Source organism: Ruditapes philippinarum, unplaced genomic scaffold (genome assembly GCF_026571515.1).
Source record: "Ruditapes philippinarum isolate M1 unplaced genomic scaffold, ASM2657151v2 ctg4563_1_1_1_1, whole genome shotgun sequence".
NCBI classification, from domain to species: domain Eukaryota; kingdom Metazoa; phylum Mollusca; class Bivalvia; order Venerida; family Veneridae; genus Ruditapes; species Ruditapes philippinarum.
This window is the reverse complement of record NW_026866083.1, coordinates 1-20,075: the sequence shown is the minus strand read 5'-3', so window position 1 is coordinate 20,075 and position 20,075 is coordinate 1. Positions and strand designations below refer to the sequence as shown.

The 20,075-nt window shown below is 29.7% G+C and overlaps 1 protein-coding gene and 1 long non-coding RNA gene across 3 annotated transcripts in view; both read left to right on the top strand.

Moving 5' to 3' along the window:
- Nucleotides 1-16,147, top strand: part of LOC132731271 (uncharacterized) — a 53,535-nt gene extending 37,388 nt beyond the window's left edge. For both annotated transcript variants that reach the window (XM_060717427.1, XM_060717428.1), the window contains exons 8-11: nucleotides 2,892-3,134; nucleotides 4,060-4,179; nucleotides 13,732-13,776; nucleotides 16,056-16,147. In XM_060717427.1, the coding sequence (XP_060573410.1) occupies nucleotides 2,892-3,134; nucleotides 4,060-4,179; nucleotides 13,732-13,776; nucleotides 16,056-16,132 (485 nt within the window). In that variant the 3' untranslated portion in view covers nucleotides 16,133-16,147. The remainder of the gene's footprint in view (nucleotides 1-2,891; nucleotides 3,135-4,059; nucleotides 4,180-13,731; nucleotides 13,777-16,055) is intronic.
- Nucleotides 16,148-18,544: 2,397 nt separating this feature from the next.
- On the top strand, nucleotides 18,545-19,977 carry LOC132731270 (uncharacterized). Its single transcript, XR_009625856.1, has 3 exons — nucleotides 18,545-18,668; nucleotides 19,170-19,245; nucleotides 19,547-19,977. It is a non-coding gene; the product is annotated as an uncharacterized LOC132731270 (long non-coding RNA).
- Nucleotides 19,978-20,075: the final 98 nt, after the last annotated feature.

Genomic DNA, 20,075 nt, shown 5'->3' with positions numbered 1-20,075 from the left:
CTTGGTAAGAAAAACTGCTCCCATCAGTTACTTCAGCATTTTCCGAAGAAATATTCATTCAAGGCTCTATCTAAGACCATTGTTTGCAGCATCCTGTAAACAACAAACATGTAAATTTTATATTAATAATGATGTTACAAAAGTATTCTGAAAAATAATATATTATTAAGACAAGATAAATATCCAGTAGTTGAAATATTTATACTTTGTAAAGAAATATAATATATATATATATATATATATATATATATATATATATATATATATATATATATATATATATATATATATATATATATATATATATATATATATATATATATATATATATATATATATATATATATTAAATATTAGAATTTCAATTAAACAAACCTGACAGTCCTTTCCATGTTAAATTTATGGTATACAAGCTACAACTGCAATACTCTAAATTTCAGCCGGGACCAGGATCTAGAATATAAAAATAGATTTATAATTCCCTATAAATTCACGGCAATTAAAATTAAAATTTAACACTCAACTTTGTTATTTAACTGCAAACAGTTTAATCAATATTTGTTTTGATAATGCAATGGATATAATGTATTTTTTTCAAACCAATTCACACTTAATTTTACTATCACTAAGATATAAATACAGCTATATTGACGAATCGTCTTGGGGCGTAAATTATATGGGTCGAACAAAACTTCATCTGCTTATAGGTTACAATAATATGATAAATAAATTTCAAAAAGGCATGGCTTGTAAAATCATAAATTGCCAAGGGCATCAATAATTTCGCGTAAGGCCTACCAAACCCAAATCATTCAACTAGGTCGCGTTTTGATACAAAAGTCTAAAATATTAGAAGGAGGTTTTGTATTTCTGTTTTTATTAGTATAATTACAGTTGTCATTTTTCATATTTTGCAGATATGGAAGGTTCCATCTCGGATATTGTAGTAACATTTCATTCACGGATAGGTTTCAATTATTGACCAAATAAACAGTCTACACTGCACAGGACTTTATAAATGTTGTGGTAAAACATTTTATAGCCCAGCAAATCGGAAACGTTACGGGTTTCACTGTTAATATTAAGATGACATTCATACATAAGTCCTCTAGATTTTATTACCTAGTTTGAAAAATAAAAGACCCACTCTAATATTCTTTAGGTTGTTTTCATTTTTGCTTTAGATTAAAAAAAACAACACAACATAATAATATTAAACACAGACACTAATTTGAAAAATAATTGGTTACATAAAAGACTAAGTGATAAAATGATTTGAATGTCTTTAATATCTAATATTACGAATAACAGTAAAATGCCATACCCGTGACGTTTCGATTTGTCACAACATTTACAAGGTCCTGTGCCGAGTGCCAGCTTATGTGGTCATTAAGACAAGTGTTGTCCAACATTATCCACAAACAATATCCGAGCTGGAACCGTCCATATCTGCAAACTATGAAAAATGACAACTGTTATTGTGCTTAAACTGAAATCGACCTCTTTCTTATATTTGAGACTTTTATTTTAATTTCTGCGATTCATTCATCTATATTGAAACTTCATTTAATATATTCACGTAAATATGTATTCTGCTATCCATAGGGGCTAAATTCTATCCAGGACCTTTTGGCGGTATTTTTAATATTATTCAAAATTCAATGAACGTTTAAGGCTAAATCAATCATGTTTTTTTTTCAATCAATATCTAGGCTATAACGTGCATAGATATTGCTTGCACATATATTGCGTGGGAGTTACCAACAATAAAAGTATGCGTTGGAGTTACCCAAATCATTTTTCTCTCGTGTATTGGAAAAGAAAATGACCAGTCAACATTTAACATGCCTAATATTAACATTTTCAAATAAAGAAATTCTATGAACATTTTCTCTTTGCTAACGCGACGTAGTTTAATCAAATTCATACAAAATACAAATTTTGCGTGAATGTTACCCGAAAAATAATTGTCCACATTGAAAATTTCTGTTTAATTTCTGAGCGTTTGTAAAAACTATGAGCACAGGGGTGGAAAATAAGGTATAGGCGGCAACAATTCTTTATACGCGTAGGCTGCAACAGGTCTCGTATGTAAGTAAAAGGGATATAATAAAGAATTACCTGAAAAACACACGTGAAGCGAGGGTTTTAGGCCGCCATATTGTCTGTACGCGTAACCTTAAAAGTCACGTGACTCCCTACCGTGGCTTACATGTCCAAATAACGACTCATGACAGTTTGAATGGTTCAGTAACGACTCGTGCTAGCTAAAATGTCCAAGAATTGACAAGCCGTAATGTCCCAGCCTAGATTAGACCAGAGCCAGCTTATACGTGTTATTTAATGTGGTTACGAAATATTCGGAATATGTGTAAGATGTTTTTGTATGCGTAAGGAAGCTATAAGGTTACCTTAATAGGCTTAACTAAGAAAACAGCCAGGACCTTACAATTATGTTTATAAGATGAAAAAACACATCAAATTAAAATGTATCCATATAAGTTGTATAATTGACGAGGATTTATGTCGAAATATTACATACACAGTTTCTGTTTTAAGTTTATCTCATCGCATGATGCGGGGATTTATCTTTGATGTTTCTTAACCGTACGCCAGTAACATGCTTTATTGACAATAACGAACAATCTTATATCTCAGATAACGCACACTTCTTTACAAAAAGGTGTGCGTTATTTCAAATAAAGCACAATTATGTAAATACATTTGGTCCATGTATAACAGACACTATAATTGAGACCGTAGACCAAAAATAAAAGGTTACTGGACCGTACAAAAGAAAAATCATCGCACCATGTGATAAACTATAAACTATAACTTATAGATTATTCAAGGAGTTTTTACTACAAATCATTATTTTCATTATTTTTTAGTTTTTCCAGGAAAAATGACGTTACCAAAGCTCATGTTCTTCCGAAACAGTCCGTTTTATGAAGTATATATGCAAGAAGCTAGAATGAAATGTACCAACGATGATAGCACGATGAGACTAATCGGAGAAAATATTTTAAAACAAGATGTCAATTTCTCCCAGCCATTTTTAAATTTATGGGTTGATATTTCAAGAGTTCTTGCAGATGCTTACTCAATATATTGGGACCCGATAAATACTGGAGGCAAGTTTGGTATTAATATTAGATATCATTTTAACCCTGTGATTACGACCACATAACATATCTTAACATATCTTTGAACATGAAACTTTTAATGTGCACGTTTCCTGTTAAAAAGGTCACATTTTCTAAGACAAAGGTTGAATACAAAACGTGACTGTCCTGTTAAACACACAAACTTCGTTAGCGTGCCTGACCAACAGTTTCCACGTAAGTCCGAAGTCTCCTCCTTCCGGTGTCCTCACTAAGTCATTTGCAATTTTTTCCATTGTGCTATGATAGACAACCATGTCGTTTTACATTGTATATACTTAATGCATATTTTGTCTTTAAGTTACATTCCTCTAAATGAGCCAACATCTTTCAGGAAAATCAATTTTGAGAAAAAGTAAAAAGATTCAAGTAATGATTTACATGTTATGACTGATTTTGCTGTGTTTATCACCATATTTCTACTGCGTGACTTATACGCAGTAAGGTCTGTTTATTCTGCACATTTTGACATCTTTTTTACACTAAAAGACATTTTCATGAAATTTAGCATGAATCTTGAGATATGCTTCTTTAAAATCTAATCAAGATGATGACGTCGTTTCGCACTGACGCTCTGCCACTTGATATTGTCGTATTCATACATCTTAGTGTTCCGGACGACATTGCAAACAACACGAAAAGGACGCCATTCTTACTTTCCTGTTGACGATTACATGATGTTTGATAATCATATACTTTCAGATGATTTCATTACATCCGTATATATGTAATGTGAACCTGTACATGTAACTTATTTGCTTTCAATTTACACCAGCGTATCTATATAGTATATATTAAATATATATACTTTGTTTTTGTGGAAATGAAATAATATCTATTACTTTAATAGCATAAAGTAATATCTAGTTTTAAAAACCCTCTCATTTATTATTAGATAAAAGCCTATGGAGAAATCTCGAGCCGAGGTGGTGCAGGGCAACTAGGCAGGGAGACATCTACTTCTCTGATGCGATTACGGCTTGCAATACCCGGTTACGATACATTTGCTCAATGGGTAAGATTTCTTTTTTCCAAAAAAGTATATAAAGCCAAATTCCATTGAGCTAAACTATAATATATATAATTATTTCAAAATAGTATTTTATTCCTCAAGGATTGTTTATAAACATATTTTGGCACAGACTGATACCGTAAGATTTGTTTCATAATTAGTATATATTATAAGGAGTAAAATTAACTGACCATACAGATTTGTTTTATGTTTTGTTTTAAATTTGTTCACGTGAAATTTGTGTATTATAATCATACCATGTATGTTTCTTTTTTAATAATGAAAAATCATATTCCAGTCATAGTCAACACATTCAACTTCAATATCAGATATATTGAACATTTCTACGCCTTAAAATTTCAAATGTTATATATATAAAAATTGGCATTGGATAAGATGTTTAATAGGAAATGATTCTCATTAAACTAAACTTACTATTTCTGAACTTTTAATGCAGTTGGCCTTTTATTGTAGTACATGCAATATGCTCAAAGCAAAATGAATCATTTTGCGTGATATGTAGATACTGAAGAGTTAAACAGATTCTTTGAAATGGCAAACAAAATTGAAAAAAAAAATGTTACACTGTTAAGTCGGACCTTATTTATTTCACATATTTTCATTAATGTTCGAAATATACCATATTAAATCCTTTATATTCAATGTTTTAGAAGTGCTGATAAGTGTTGTTATATGTATGATGGTTGTTTTTCTGTCACATGTTCAGCTAGATGTTAATATATATTAATATTTAGGTTTTAAAATATCAACATTATTGTTTCAGCCTTTCCCAGTCTAATCTTAACATTTACAATGGCCAGCAATTTCGTTAAGATCTTTTAAATGAGATATGATCTTTGTTTCAAAACCACTTAAGACATGAAGTGGAAATAATTATAAAACTAAAGTATGTTTTATACATTGAATAGATATATATGATCTACAAATGCATGTGTAACACGGAAAAGTAAACTGTCAATTAAGTTGCTATGACCAAATTCATTCAATTAAACTCTATCTATTTAATCAAATTAATTTAAAATATAAATTACTCAGACCAGGCCAAGTATTCAGTAAGATTTTAAGATCAGGATCAAATTTAATAATTTAAAAATACTCCATTGTTTTTTCTAGAGTTAAAATTCAAAATTACTTAAATAAAAAATGATTTAAAATGCATGCAATTTTATTACCTTTATTACATAACAAGATATGCGCTTTAATTATCTGATTTAGATAATAATCGCGATCCTAAATTTGATTCTTTTCTTGATACAGTTATTATTCGTAATGAAATTCATAAATACACATATACGCAGATTACTGGCTAAGATTTTATATTTAAATAATTTAAATGCATGCGCACAAATACGCTTCTTTATAGCTTTCACAATATTATGTAGTACTTAGATAGTCGTTGAGGTTTATATAAGCTTGTATATTATGATCAATATCCAAAAGCTTGGTAAAATATCTTTTATGAAATAAGTCGCATTTAACTTGTTTGCATAGATTCATCCCATGTAGTTTGTACAGCAAGTTGATAATCCCCCGCTTCAACCCCATAAAAAGACAAAACATACATGAGAAAACAAATTTATTTTATATCAGCATGTGTGCTTTGCATTTTCTAGCTTCACATATACCGGGTACCGCTTCTTATTTTAGTTAGAACAGACACAGTGCTTATTGTAATCAAAATCGCAATGCTGTTTTTTCATAGTATTTATAGTGTTCCAGTATAATGATTTCTAAGTTTAATACGACATGATTTGTAGTAATATTCATTGAATAATTAAAGTACAAAAAACGGAGTCCCTTGTAAAACGTCTACACTTAGATTTACGTAGTGTATTTTTATCATACGTACCTTTCATAGGCATACTTTTTTATATTTTTATATTTATAGTTGTTAATTGCAAGTTTGAACATCTCTAGTAAATATGTATTTTTCTTTCATTTTTTTTTTGAAAATTGTCTTTAAAACATTTAATGTGCACATCTGAACTTAATGTCCATTGCTTTATAGTACATGTACTGTTTACGTCACCATACTTTTAGATAATTATTTTATTTGCAATAAGGTTACCTTATTAATACAGTAGTAAATTTTTTTTTTGTTGTTAAATGAACTTGTAAGAACAATTACACGTATTCTTCAATTTAATGAGGTTTTGTAACACTGTTTGTGCTGACAGACAACTGGTTAACTTTGTTATTCAGATTGGTAGTTTTAAGTTCACATATTTCTGTCAAAATTAATTTGTCTTAAATTTACAGGCATCGTCAAAAATTAAAATATATATATTTATTTGATTATCATTTTTGTTTGTTATAATAAAGTATATCCATTGTTTATCGCCATTGTTTAATTGTGCAACTTTTAACGGAAATATTACGTGTTTGTGGATATCTTTATGTTTAATACTATATTTTTTTAAAATATTACTGTACGTCTATTTTATACTATATCTTTCATGTACATCTCTTAATTTTAAATTATATTTTTCTAAACCCTCTTGATTTTTTTTCATTCACATTGAGTGTTTAATCTTTAGTACATTTTATGAGTAAAAGCAATTTTCCCTTTACAAACTATTATTGTGTTAGAATAAAAAATAGGGTTGCATTACACTTGAACGTTTCAGGTAAGATTGAAAATACTATCAAAATACTGTTTTATTTCAACTGTTACGTTACAGTAACTGGTGTGAATTTCACTCTTAAACGGGAGAGAGTTTTACTAGAGAGCACAGGTACATTAACTATGAGATGTAATATCACTGAAACAGATGTTATTACTATTTACCTCATACAGATTAGACTAATTAAATCAATTACACTTTCTGGATCAGATCCTTATGATTGGCAGACATTAGCATCAATGGAAGCAGGAATAAAAATCCAACTCCTATATTATTTGGTGATGTAATATAAAATACTAAAGACGGCCTCCGTGGTCGAGGGGTTATAGTCGATAAATTCTAATCCAGTTACCTCTCTTGCGTGGGTTCGATCCCCGGGCTATGATTTGGTAGTTTAGCGAGGAGGAAGCTAGTCTAGTACTGGTACTCTCCGGGAACGATGGTTAGGAAACTACCCACCTATATGACTGAAATACTGTTGAGAAAAGGCGTAAAATGATAGGAACAAACAAACACACAAATACTAAAGATTATGTTGCTGGAGGATCATGGGATTCTGATACACCTGCTTACATATATCTTACATTGTCTATGAACATTGAGAAGTTAGTTTGCGATGATGCCAGGTATTACAGATGTAAATTGACATATAAAAGCACCATAATAGCAACAAGTCGTGATGTTAAAAGGAATGCCACTTTCTCTGCATATGGTAAGTTTTGTTTGATTTTGACAAAGCTCGGAATTATTATTTCATTTTAAAGACAATTTTATTACTAAATCTAATTGAATAATGAAGCATTTCTTTGAACAAATGGTAAGATGGAGATGAGGTACATCTAAATATACTAAAAGCAAACAAATGCTTTAAGCAATGAAACAGCGATGCATTGCAAAGGCAAACGCCAAAGCTTACAAATATTCACTTTCTTATAGAATCACCAAAGGAGTTGTTGAGTCTGCATAAAAGAATGCAACATTCGTAGCATATTTTAAGGTTATCATTTTGTTTCGGTGTGTCATAAATGAATATCTATTTCTATTTTCTAATGTTAAGGTCAAACAACAATTATTAATAAAAAATGATTGAAATTGTTTTTACCTTTATAACAAAGTACCAAAATAGAAAAGGGTATGTTTGTATAATGTCTTTTTAAGCGAGCGGCACATGCGTGGAATCACAAGCAACACTTCTAAAATAAAAACATATTGTGCCAACGTGAAAATATCTGTACTATTTTTAAGGTAATTAAATTGATAAATAACACGTTACAGGTATCGAATCTTTAATCATGTTACTCCAAGAACTGTCCATTACGTGAGAGAACGAACGGATCGACGCACCGAGATTTGTTTATTTTCTCGCATTATGGACAGTTTAAGGAGTTTTTTTCCTCTAAAATATGTTCCTTATTGTCTTGTAGTGGATAGTAGAGATTCGTGCATTTTATGCAAATTTTAGAAGTTAAAACCATAACAAACTTCTATATCTAACTATTAAGACACTCATTCTTAACTAAATGGTTAAGATAAATCATTTAACCCATGGTTTTCTGAGATACACTGTATATATAGGTGTGGCTGTTCATAAAAAAAAAGTGTTGATATATTACAGTAACTAAGGGTTTCTAATTAAAAATTTTAGAAATTAAAAGGAGGAATTAATAGCAAATTCAGATGACACTTTTTTGACACAATCTAAAGAAAAAGGATTTTTAGTCTTTTCAAACTGGCAATGCATTGTCTTTTACACATTGACTATTTCTGGAATAGAATGAAACAGAAAAAGTAAACGCAAAAATATTCATATTTTAGTTGATGAAATTGAAAGGAATTATGGCATAATATAAACTTAATTATTCACCTGTTCACACACTATATACCCTTGGATGGACAAAATCTTATTTATCCTTGGATGTCTGTAAAATGCCGATGGTTCACTGCGTCCAAAAATTAAAACTCATTTTGTAATTTCCTGATTACACTAACGGAGCAAGTTTAATATAGTTGTTGCTAGTTAAATCTGTTGCATTAGATATTTATTATGCCCTCCCGTATTGCTGGATTAGTTAATTTTATTGTTTAACAAACTGTGAGTTTTCTAACATACTGCGGTATATCTGTTCACCGGCCGATATGCATAGTACGATCCACTAAACTCAACGGATAAAGTCCACCGAAAAAAAAAGTAACAAACGAATCCAGTTCCTTCGGCTCTTAAAGTAAATATTTTTGAAGGTGTTGGTTTATATGACATATTATTGCATACATTGTATAAGAATATAGATTTAACGTACTATTAATATTTTTGTCATTAATGCAAAGTTTGCCAAGAAAATAAATGCATCTAACAAGAGTAAAGATTTAAAGTTTGATTAATATAAATACATGTTATCATAAATAAAAAAATCGGCAATGTCCGACCTATCTCCTATTGACGTCATCAAAGGGCCACAACTTGAATCCAATCATAATCGAAACGCTTTATATTTCGCCACACAAAATATCGCATATAGATATAATAATTAAAAGTTTCAAAGTTGAGTAGTACGTGTTAAACTTATAAGCCGCATCTTTACATTAGTTATAGTGAATATTTTGAATACAAATAACACAACAATTGTAAACACTTAAAACATAGCATGATTTTTTTTAAATGTTCATAGATTTTTGTCAGATTAGACATTTTCGTATGGGATACAAATAAATATATTTGTCACTTAAACTTACTCCTCTTCAAGAGAATAAAAATATGTAAGGCTGGCTACAATCGGACTGCTAGATATATTTGTAAACAGATTAAAATCTTACTCATAGCAAACTATCAAACATGTTATTTTTTTTATAAATATTAAATCTAAAAACAGTTGCATATCTTGTAAGAAACGTTTATTCTATTTCTTACACCATTTACTGACATACATGTAGAGGAGAATGAAACTCTTTCTTACTCCCTTAAAATATCTATTAGGAGATGTGAAAGTGTGTTTGTAGACCAATTTTGTATTGTCTTGCAGTATTATGCGCCTGTATAGCCTTACACCAATCAAACATATCCTTGTGTAATTAGAAATATTTTCGAAAGTCAAAGCATAATTCTTTTACATAATCGCTATGCTTAATTATTGAATGCATAAACATCAAACATTTGTGTCTTTTTTAATGTTAAATATTCCAGTTAAACCTCAGGTGACATCATTATTAACAAAGAAGAATGGTTTTATAGTACAAGGAATGTTACCATCAGACAAGGAGTAGGAGATGAGTTGGAACTCACATGTACTGCTGATATAGGAAGCTTCTCACAAACGATTATTCGATGGCATAGAACATCTGAAACTTCCACAAGCGATGACTTTATTGGCTGTCACCACAAGGTACATATGATGAGGGCACTGCTAATAGTGACAACCAGTGTATATATACACGAGTAGCTTCAATCAGGTATAACGTAACAGCAGCTGATGCCAATAGGGACAACAATCTGGCATTCGAGTGTTATGTTACAGTTTGTGGAGATCCTTATGGAAACTCTTTGGCGTCCGCGCCGAAGCGCCCCTTATGAAATGAAATCAGATGTTGTGAAAGGGCGACGGCAACTTCTCGAGCCCTTTAGTCGGTCTTAATAAAAGCCGATCATTCCGATCGATATGAGGGTGCTTGATTATTAATTAAAAATGAAATGTCGCGATATGTACAAGGAATAGCGAACTGGAGAATTTCGCACTGCAACATTTTCAAATGAAATAATCTTTTCCGTCAATAAATCGAACTCTTCGGGGTTTTTTATTTATCATTTTGTAGTAAACAGTGGGTTATTATGGTATGTTATTGTTGTACATGTATCCGAAAGCTGTAAATAGACTGATGAGTTGATGACCTAAACATTCCGAAAATCTATTTATAGAGGGATGTACTCCTATCGGTAATTCCCGGTCTATTTTAGTATAGTGCGAATAGTATAACACATTTATTGTCTGGTCTCTCCCGGTTTTGGAGTAGATGTTTGATATCGTTACAGAACAGAACAAATATTTTACAGATAAATAAGCTTTTTTTCCAAAATGAATGTTTGTCACTTAGTTTGGTTACAGTTATTAATTAACACAGATCAACTCTCAAATTTATTGATAATTATTATACATAAACATACAATTCGAAAAAAAACCAACAACAACAATAACTTGTTTCATTTTATGTATATGAGATAAAAACAATAAATATGTACAATAATTGAGAACAAAGGTACATTTTTATGGTATATATATGACACTATCAACTTTGAAACATTTTATTTAATCTGTTATTCGTGTTTAGTAAAGATGCCGAGGAATTATTCAAAGTTACAAATTAGATTTTATGAATTATTCAATTGATTGATAATTTAAAAAATGATAAAGGAAAATACAAATGTACATAAACATGGTTTAAGAATAAACAATATTATATATTGAAAGATTAACTATAATTTACTGACTTTTTCCAGTAAAGTTTTGACTAATAATCATCGGTCAATATAACAATTGAATTCTTACTTTTTACAATTTTAATAAAAAAGAGAGTAGTAAACGTAAAAACTCAGTATTAAATTGCACATCAAACACAAAAAAGAAAACAAAACAAATTCATAAAATCTGTATTTTTTTATTAAAATAGATATTACAATTATTGTATAATAAACAATTATGCTCAACATGATCAACATGGTAATATAACAAGTGTCATATTTTTACTACCTTAAGAGGGGGTCTTAGCTAATAGCGATAACAAAATAAGTGACAAGTACAAGTGTGGTGTTGATCATGCGTTACACATATGGATTATAAATGATTGTATACATGTATATCCGTTGCTGTTAATAATCACGATCATAAGAAAATAACAAGTAATATTCTAATCTCTAGCATGCCAATCAAAGTTCACAATGAGCAATGTCGTTCGTCCGTTCATTCATAAGTGATATACATTTCTGGCAAAAACCAATTAACCATTGAAAAGTTTATATGAATATGTTGTCATCATATGTCTACTAGTTCATCTTCACTTGCTGCATGTCTTGCTTGGACGCCCTTTGATTCTTTGCATCAATTTCTTGTATACACCTGAAAACAACCTAAGGTTCTACACTGATGTCAGTAAGTAAGTTGATATTAAAGGGTTTCAATTCTCACTGTGTATATAAAATATGAGAATACAGATCAACTAGGGAGGGCAACGTTATGATAACAAAGCTCCATCAATATCTGAAACCAACAACAGCCAATTGGGAACGAAAATTAAAAAAATATTTGAATATTGTTATCACTTTTGATGGTTCGTAAGATGTTTTTTCACACAACAAAAAGCGGATATAGACTGTTCACTCGTTGACCAGGACCAAAACAAAATATATTTGATCAACAGAGCCATACGAAGGAAAGTTGGTTAAACTTTAACTTGTCAAGTATAAACATATATATAACCATTGAACTTGTTCTTTACCGTTTCAACCAAATTTTATCAAATTATTCCACGGCGATTTATTTTGCTTGCTCTCAGTTCCATATATACTTTGACATAATAATTTTATCAATAATCATGAACAAAAATTTTCATATTTTTACAGAATTTTATACGGTCATCATTTTGTTTGCTCACAACAAATGTTAAGCCTCTTTGCAATAAAATTTAAAATCTTACGATTTTTGTAGACTTTTTATAACAGTAAAATCATTTTATTGCCAATTTTCGAAAAAAGTTGTAACATAAAAATTCTCTGTAATTTAACACATCTGAAAATTGTATACATGTATATATGTGTCAAAAGATATTGTCAGTTATTAATTACATAAACAATAATATATATAAAACAGAAAAAGGACGTCATCTTATTTAAACAATTTTTAAAAATGTTTTGGAAAACTTGTCCCGGTTAGGTGGTTTCCTGTTTACATTTGTTAGTGCATGGTGGAACGGGAAACCAGTCTAGGTTTCCGCTGCAACCGTGACAATTCAGGCGATTCCGTCATACTGCGGAATCAGACGAAGTAATATTACGGAAATCTAAGCTATTTAAGTTACTTCGGTAATCCTAGTCTGTTCATATCAATAGGATTTCTAGTTTTACTTGAGTTTTTGGTTTAAAGCGAAAGTAAAAGGAAGAAATAAATTATAAACGAAAATGTTCCGTTTCAATTCGTTTTTAAGACGCAAAAGTTAGTTTCTTTTATGATTGATTTTTGTCTTTCTAAAAATAGCCCATGCATATCATTAACCTTACCATGTGCTGATCTACAGATAGCGCATCCTGTGTTGTCGGTATATCTGTGACATAGAAAAAAAAAGTGAAAAATGAAATGTGAGAGTCAATGTTAGTTACGATTGATTATTTTCTTTATTAGTTTTATACAAAATAGAGAAAAGATTTTTTTTAAAAAATCGTTTTTACAAAAAAAGTTGTTACGTTGCATGATCAGGTTCAGTTATAATCAGTGACCTTCTGGTCCTTCTTTTGTCGAAATTTGCATGCATAACACTGGTGACACATACGGGCACAGGTGCTCGTCCAGTCTTGGGGTCACCCTACCTACCCCTTTAAAAGTGAACTTTTTTTTTTCGAAAAAAAAATCTTAAGTAACCCTTTATGATATACAAAAAATATAGTGATAAAAAATTGACCCTCTATACCTGTAAAAAACATAAATAACGTGTTTCTTACTGGTATATAAGGTCAATTTATTATTGTCTGTTTTATAATTATTTTTTCATCATAAAGAGTTGATTTAGGAGGATTTTCAAAAAAAAAATCATTTTAAAGGGAAGGGATGATGGCACAACTGGGCAAGCCTTTCCTTTTAAAAGGAAACTTTATTGGATCTTTTGTGTGTTATATTTTGCATATCTCGTCGTAAATATGTTTCCAATTTTACAGCTGGCTCAGATGGTGGACAAACAGGCACTTCGATAAGTACCACAGGTACGAAATTCGCTCCATTTGACTGCCTTTTAATAATTGTGTATATTGATTTTTACAACACGTGTACTAGGCACAATTTCGCGGGAAAATGTTTCACAGTTTTAAACGTAAATATTGCATTGTTGAAAAATTAGTTGTCAATATGTTTCGCTGGCGACATCTCAAAGACATTAAAAATAATATGAAAATGCCGGTCAAATTCATCGTTAATATTATGCTTTATTTTTCACAAATGATGTTATTTTTATTCTAAAAAAATATTTCTGGTATCTTGTTACAGTTTCTCAAAAAGGACTCATTCGTTATATACATAAATTTTTGTTTGCGTTTTTTGCTCCTTTTGGCAATTGTTATAATTGTAGTGAATAAGTATTTTGTATGAATTGTAGTCATTATTAATTTTTTATGAAAGATAAAAAACTACTTTGATGACATTTTGCTACCTTTACGACACATAACTGAACATTCAGCGCTTCTTTACATGTTAACATGTTCGTAATCCGTCATTAAAACATTATTTAACACATTAGACTTGATCTCTACAGAATTTAACAAAAATAGATTTTCGAGTCATAATGTGCCTTTAACATGTTTAAGAAAGTGTTTTAAAAGAAAACTGTAGCAACTTTGAAATACCCCACTTCCTATGAATCTATTATTGGACCACCATGTATTGTATAAAATACGTTCGTTTACTACCACTTAATAAAATAATATGTCAGTCGAGAAAACACAACAACTTAAGGAGTAATATAATATATTGATATATGTCATTGTAAGTGAAGTGACATCCCGGACCTCTTATTCAAAACCCTATATATAATTTTGATAAGGGGAAGTGTGAACTGTTCAACAGTTAACAAATATAAAATATTGTTTATTTGAGAAAAAAAAAACTTTTCCTCATATATTGTTATTATTGTTTTACAGTAAGATATATCGTGGCATGTGCTCTTTAGAAAAAAAATATGTTTATTTTATATACAGGCATTTTGAACGTATAATCAAAATTAAAGTACAAATTAAGGAATAATATTATATGTTATTTTGGTTTTGGAGTGATATATGTGGATATATTACCTGTCAAGCTCGGGTGATATTTTATCTTGGCAGGTAATATATCCACATATATCACCCCAAAACCAAAATAATAATTTTGTTATCCTTCCCCTGTCGAGCTTAGACGATTTTAAAATATATCATTGCTATTTCAAATGAAACGTCGAAATCAGATTCCCTTTAGGGTACCCCTTGACCACAACATGACGTCACATAAACACATGACGTATATTCTTTCGAACGTAACGAATGTAAACAAGAGAAAAGGAGTAGTCTGTTGAACGCACTTTTTTGGAATTAATATCAAGCTTTGACAAAGTCATATTGTTTTCAATACTGATGAGAATATGTATCATTACTCTATTTTGGTAAACATTTATCATTTGACAGTTAAAAAGTGCTTGTAAATCGGAATTTACATCGTGTAAGATCAAACCGTACGTGCATCGCCACAGCGCATGTTGTTTACAACGTGGGGTACCTAACGGGGAAATTTAGTGTGTATATTACCCGTCTGGCTCGTTAATATCACTTTCTTTCGGGTGATCAATATCCAATCAAAAAGGCGGAAAAAATATGGAAGGGTAATAAACCTTAATGTATTCTAAAAGGGTTACAACAGTTCAAAAATGATTTATCATTTACCATTCTTTAAAATTCCTATAGTTAAATAAAAGCAAACTTCAATAATCATTCATTGATTCTGTTCTATTTAGAGTTGATTTCGTTAGATTGTATTGTGTTAGATTAAGGATATTTTTATCCGAGTTCTGTTTTATCTTTTTCTTTATAGTCGATCACGTAGTGGTTAGTTACACAGAAAAGCTTAGGTAGACCGTCTGGAAAGAATATGCCCGAAAATGAGTTTAAGTCGGTGTAGACAAACAACTTATTTTGATAGGAAAACAAAGTCATTATGAGGCGTGATCTTTTTTTTTTTTTTTTTTTTTGTCTTTATATAGTTGAAATATGAAACATATGCACTGTTCTTCGTGCGATTAAATTGTTGAAAGACCGTGACAGAAATAATCATTTCTGATGTATTATTTAAAAATGTTTCATGTTCAAATGTAAACAAATTAACATCTTGCTCGAGAATGACAATGCTAAATTTATAACAAGTTATGAAACCAAACAATTTTTATAGATGTTCGGTAAAATGAGTTATATAATAAGGCGGTTGATTTCAACTGAACTAGTTTGCTTGTCTTTAATTTCAGTTAATCCAGGTGATGGAATGACAACCAATGCTATAATTACAACAGGTATAAATTTGAAATGTTTAAAAGCTTTTTAAATAGCCTTTGTTCAGGTGATTTTTACTATATCAAGTCTATACATTAAGAAAGTAAATATCTTGATCGTGGTATGTTTTAAAGATACTGTATGTTGTAACCACACTCAAGTAAATTCTTATATATGTAACTATATAAATCTAAAACAATTTTCAAATATCGAAGCATATGTAAAATATGTACTGCCAAAATGTGTCAACATTATATGTAATTATTAAAATGTATGCATTTATTTCTAATTGAAACATTTGACTTAGACTTTATAGAAAATAAATTTTATAAATACCTTCCTTTATTAACATGAAATGTAAATTCGGTAATATCTTTACAAATAATGTTTTTTGGAAGTAACAATATTGAATAATTCTCATTTGAGTATTATATTTACGATATAAAACGATAAAAAATATAGTAAAATGATATTTTAGATTCATGCCTTAAATACGTGAGATCGTTTAATTTAATTCTTATTGTGCTTCAATTTTCAAACAGACTCCTCCAAAACTCTTGCGCCTTAACACTATTAAATAAAAGAAATAATCGACTATGGACAGATCTTTAGACGAAGGGCTATCTATTATTAGATCAGAGCTTGTTTTGTATCGAATAGATATAACAGCCAAAACAGCTCTAAGCTCTATGTCAAATTGTTCTAATGATAATATTACGTTGTATGCGGCAATTAAAGACTGTTGAATAACACTGAAGAAAACAACGTTTGTTTTATTCTTCTAATAATTTTATATTGCAAAGTGTATGATGAAGGCTTGATTTTTATATAAGTTTATTTTGCAATATCAACCAATCCGAGAAAGTATTTCTGACTTAAATAACAAAAGTCAATTAAATAACAGAAAACGTATCAAAAAATGATAAATAATCTAGTAAATATTTAGAGGAACATATGTAAAGTATTCCAATTTTTAACATAACTAGCATTTTTAGATTCTTCGTGGAATTTTGTCCAGCGTATGCATTGTAAGAAATTTATTAGTTATTTAATATAATAAATCAACGGTGATATTTAAAAAGGGGACAATGGAATTCGATGTAAAGTCATTAACAGTTTAATTTCTGTAAACATACCACGTAAACTATAGTTCAAGAATATTCCATAGCCAAATGCTTTTGAATAAGCATTAAGACATTTGGAAAAATCAGCGATACCGCCATATGTTCTTAAACATTAACAATACAAATGGAACGATTTTTAATAATGTTTAAATTATCATTTAAATTATGTATGCTTCATATTTTTGTAAACATTTGATATTAACGATTTCGTTTAATATGTGTTCTTTCTTCATCTTGGATTTATTTCTTACAATATAACATTTTTTCTCTCAAAAACGTACATTCAAGAAAACCCTATTCGAATGTTGAGCTAGACAATCAACAATCAATTTCCAATGATGAACTAGACAATCAACATTTTGCCCCAAAAGTTTTATATTTTAAAGCTAAGGAATATTTTGGGGTGGGGGGGGCTTAAATTTTAAAAAATTTTTAATGTTTATTTATTGGTAAAATTTGTTATGTTTTAAACTGATTGTTGATTGTCTGTTAAAAAATTTTTTTTTTAATATCGTATATCTGAAATTTTTTTTCTAAAAGGGGTTTTTTTAAAAAAATTTTTCCCGGGGGGGGAATTTTTTTTTGGGGGAATTGGGGGCCCAACTTGGGAAAATTAAAATTTTTATTTTTTTAGCGCAGCTTTTGATTTTAAAAAAGATATTGAAAAATTTAATTTAATATTTTAAAATGTTTTTAATGTTTTATTTTGTCTAGGGTAACCTTTTTTTTAAACTCGCAAATAAACGAATTTGGGACTTATTTTTCTATTGGGCTAAGCTGCTCCACATTGGAAAAATTTTGAATGATGGTTTAATTTTTAATTTTCTATTTCACATTCGATTGAAATTTTTATTTTTAGCTAAGGGAATTTTCGGATGTTGAGGGTTTTAAAGTCAAATTTTTCTAAGCATCATTGGTAATTTAGTTACGTCAACTGATTTGTTGATTTTCTCGGTTAAAAAATTAGTTTTTTAAATTTTATTGTAAACCCTTTCGAATTTCGGGAATGCCTGAGTGACTTTTCAGTTGTCCCAAAACCCCAACCCCGGGGGGTTTTTTTCGAATGTCTAGCGCATTTTTGTTTTTCCCAGCTTAAACCCTTCGCTTTAAAAAATTATATAGGGAAAAATAAAGAACATCAAATGTTTGTTTAAATTTTTGATTGTCAAATTCGACAAAAATTTTAATTGACAATTGTTTGGGTTGTCTTGCCAAAAGTTAAAATGCTCATTGTATTGGTTTTCCCTTTCACTTAAAAAACTGCATTTTAAGTATAGTATGTTGTTTTAAATGCAAAACCATTGTAAAACCAGTTCTTTTTATCATTGTCATTGCAGATAAAAAACGAGGAATGTTTGACAGCGGGTGTTATTGCTGCAATTGTGATTGCCTTCTTTACGGTCGGTGTATTAATAGGGGTGGCGTTAACATGGGTGAATTTAAGTACAAAACAAATAATGAAAGGTACTTTAAATTAAATGAATGGCATTTTTTGTGATTGTCTTTATTTGCTTTTTATAAAAATGTTGTGGTGTGGGCTTCATGTACAAATTAATTGATGGATATAAATGACATTGAATAAAATTGTATGATTAGCGAATAATCTCAAATATGTTTAAAGAATCAGGAATACATCTTACGACTGAAATGTTGTTGAATTCTATAGTTACAGAGATCCCAATTCTTGCTTAAATAGTGATAAAGTATACAAACATGTAGCACCAATTATAATTTCTAGATTTACTTGTCACTAACTTAAGCAAAGTGCACAGTCACGTTTTTATACTACTTAACCCTTCTCTGCATTCTTCCCAAAATTTTAACTAGATATTTAGTTTTTAACTATGTCATAACAAATGTCATTATATATGGAACTGCTTCATTAATAAAAATGTGTTTTTATGAAAAAATACTCATACAGAAAGATTAAAGGAAATTGTTTATATCCTGATTATGTTAAAATAGGTAGGACGGAGCAAAGTCAACACCAGACATCATCAATATCTCGAGAAACAGAATTAAATGCTTCGTCACATTTACCGTAAGAAATTGTCAAATGTTTGTTTGTATTGCTAAAAATGTTAATTATTTTTTCTCATGGTTTAAATCACTCATAATTAGTTATTCTTTGTGTGAACAAAATTGATATAGATACTACATAAATTATAAAATTATTCTGAACGAATATAATAGCTTTAGAAAAAAAACAGAAAGAAGATTATTTGTCAAACTTAGCCCGAAACCCGGTTGTTGTAAGCATCAACACTCAATTAACTGATTTAGTGACCGAAATTGCAAAGAAAACTATTTGTTTTAACTATAAAATATTATTCTATATCTAGAAATACCTATGAACAACTTCAAAGCAGAGCCGATACTGGAAAATAATTTGGCTTATGATTCCCTACATGGTACGTAAATTATGTTCTTACTGTGAACAACTTTCCTTCCTTGTATTTAATTGTTTGACACGTTTTCTTTAACCTTTTATTTATCTGTAAATTTAAATTTTACATAATCGATATGATGTCAAATTGATTTTTTACATTTAATTTGAGATTGTATATTGAATCAATTCATTATTTATAAATTATGACATATTATGTATACTTTTGAAAGTTGTCTGCCACTCAACCCTGGGATCGTCAGTTCTAGCTCTACTTAGGTCACGACTAAGATTTCTCATATGACTCCAATTTTGATTAGTTTCAGGTTGTGGACGTGAAAACTATTAATATAAGTTTCATTAAAATGTTTCACAAAATAACTTTATCTTGCTGTATGACCTTTACAGTGTTGGTCAACCAAATCTGAAAACCAAACCAAATAAGACAGAAAACGAATGCTTCTTACCCAATTTCTTCTTTTACC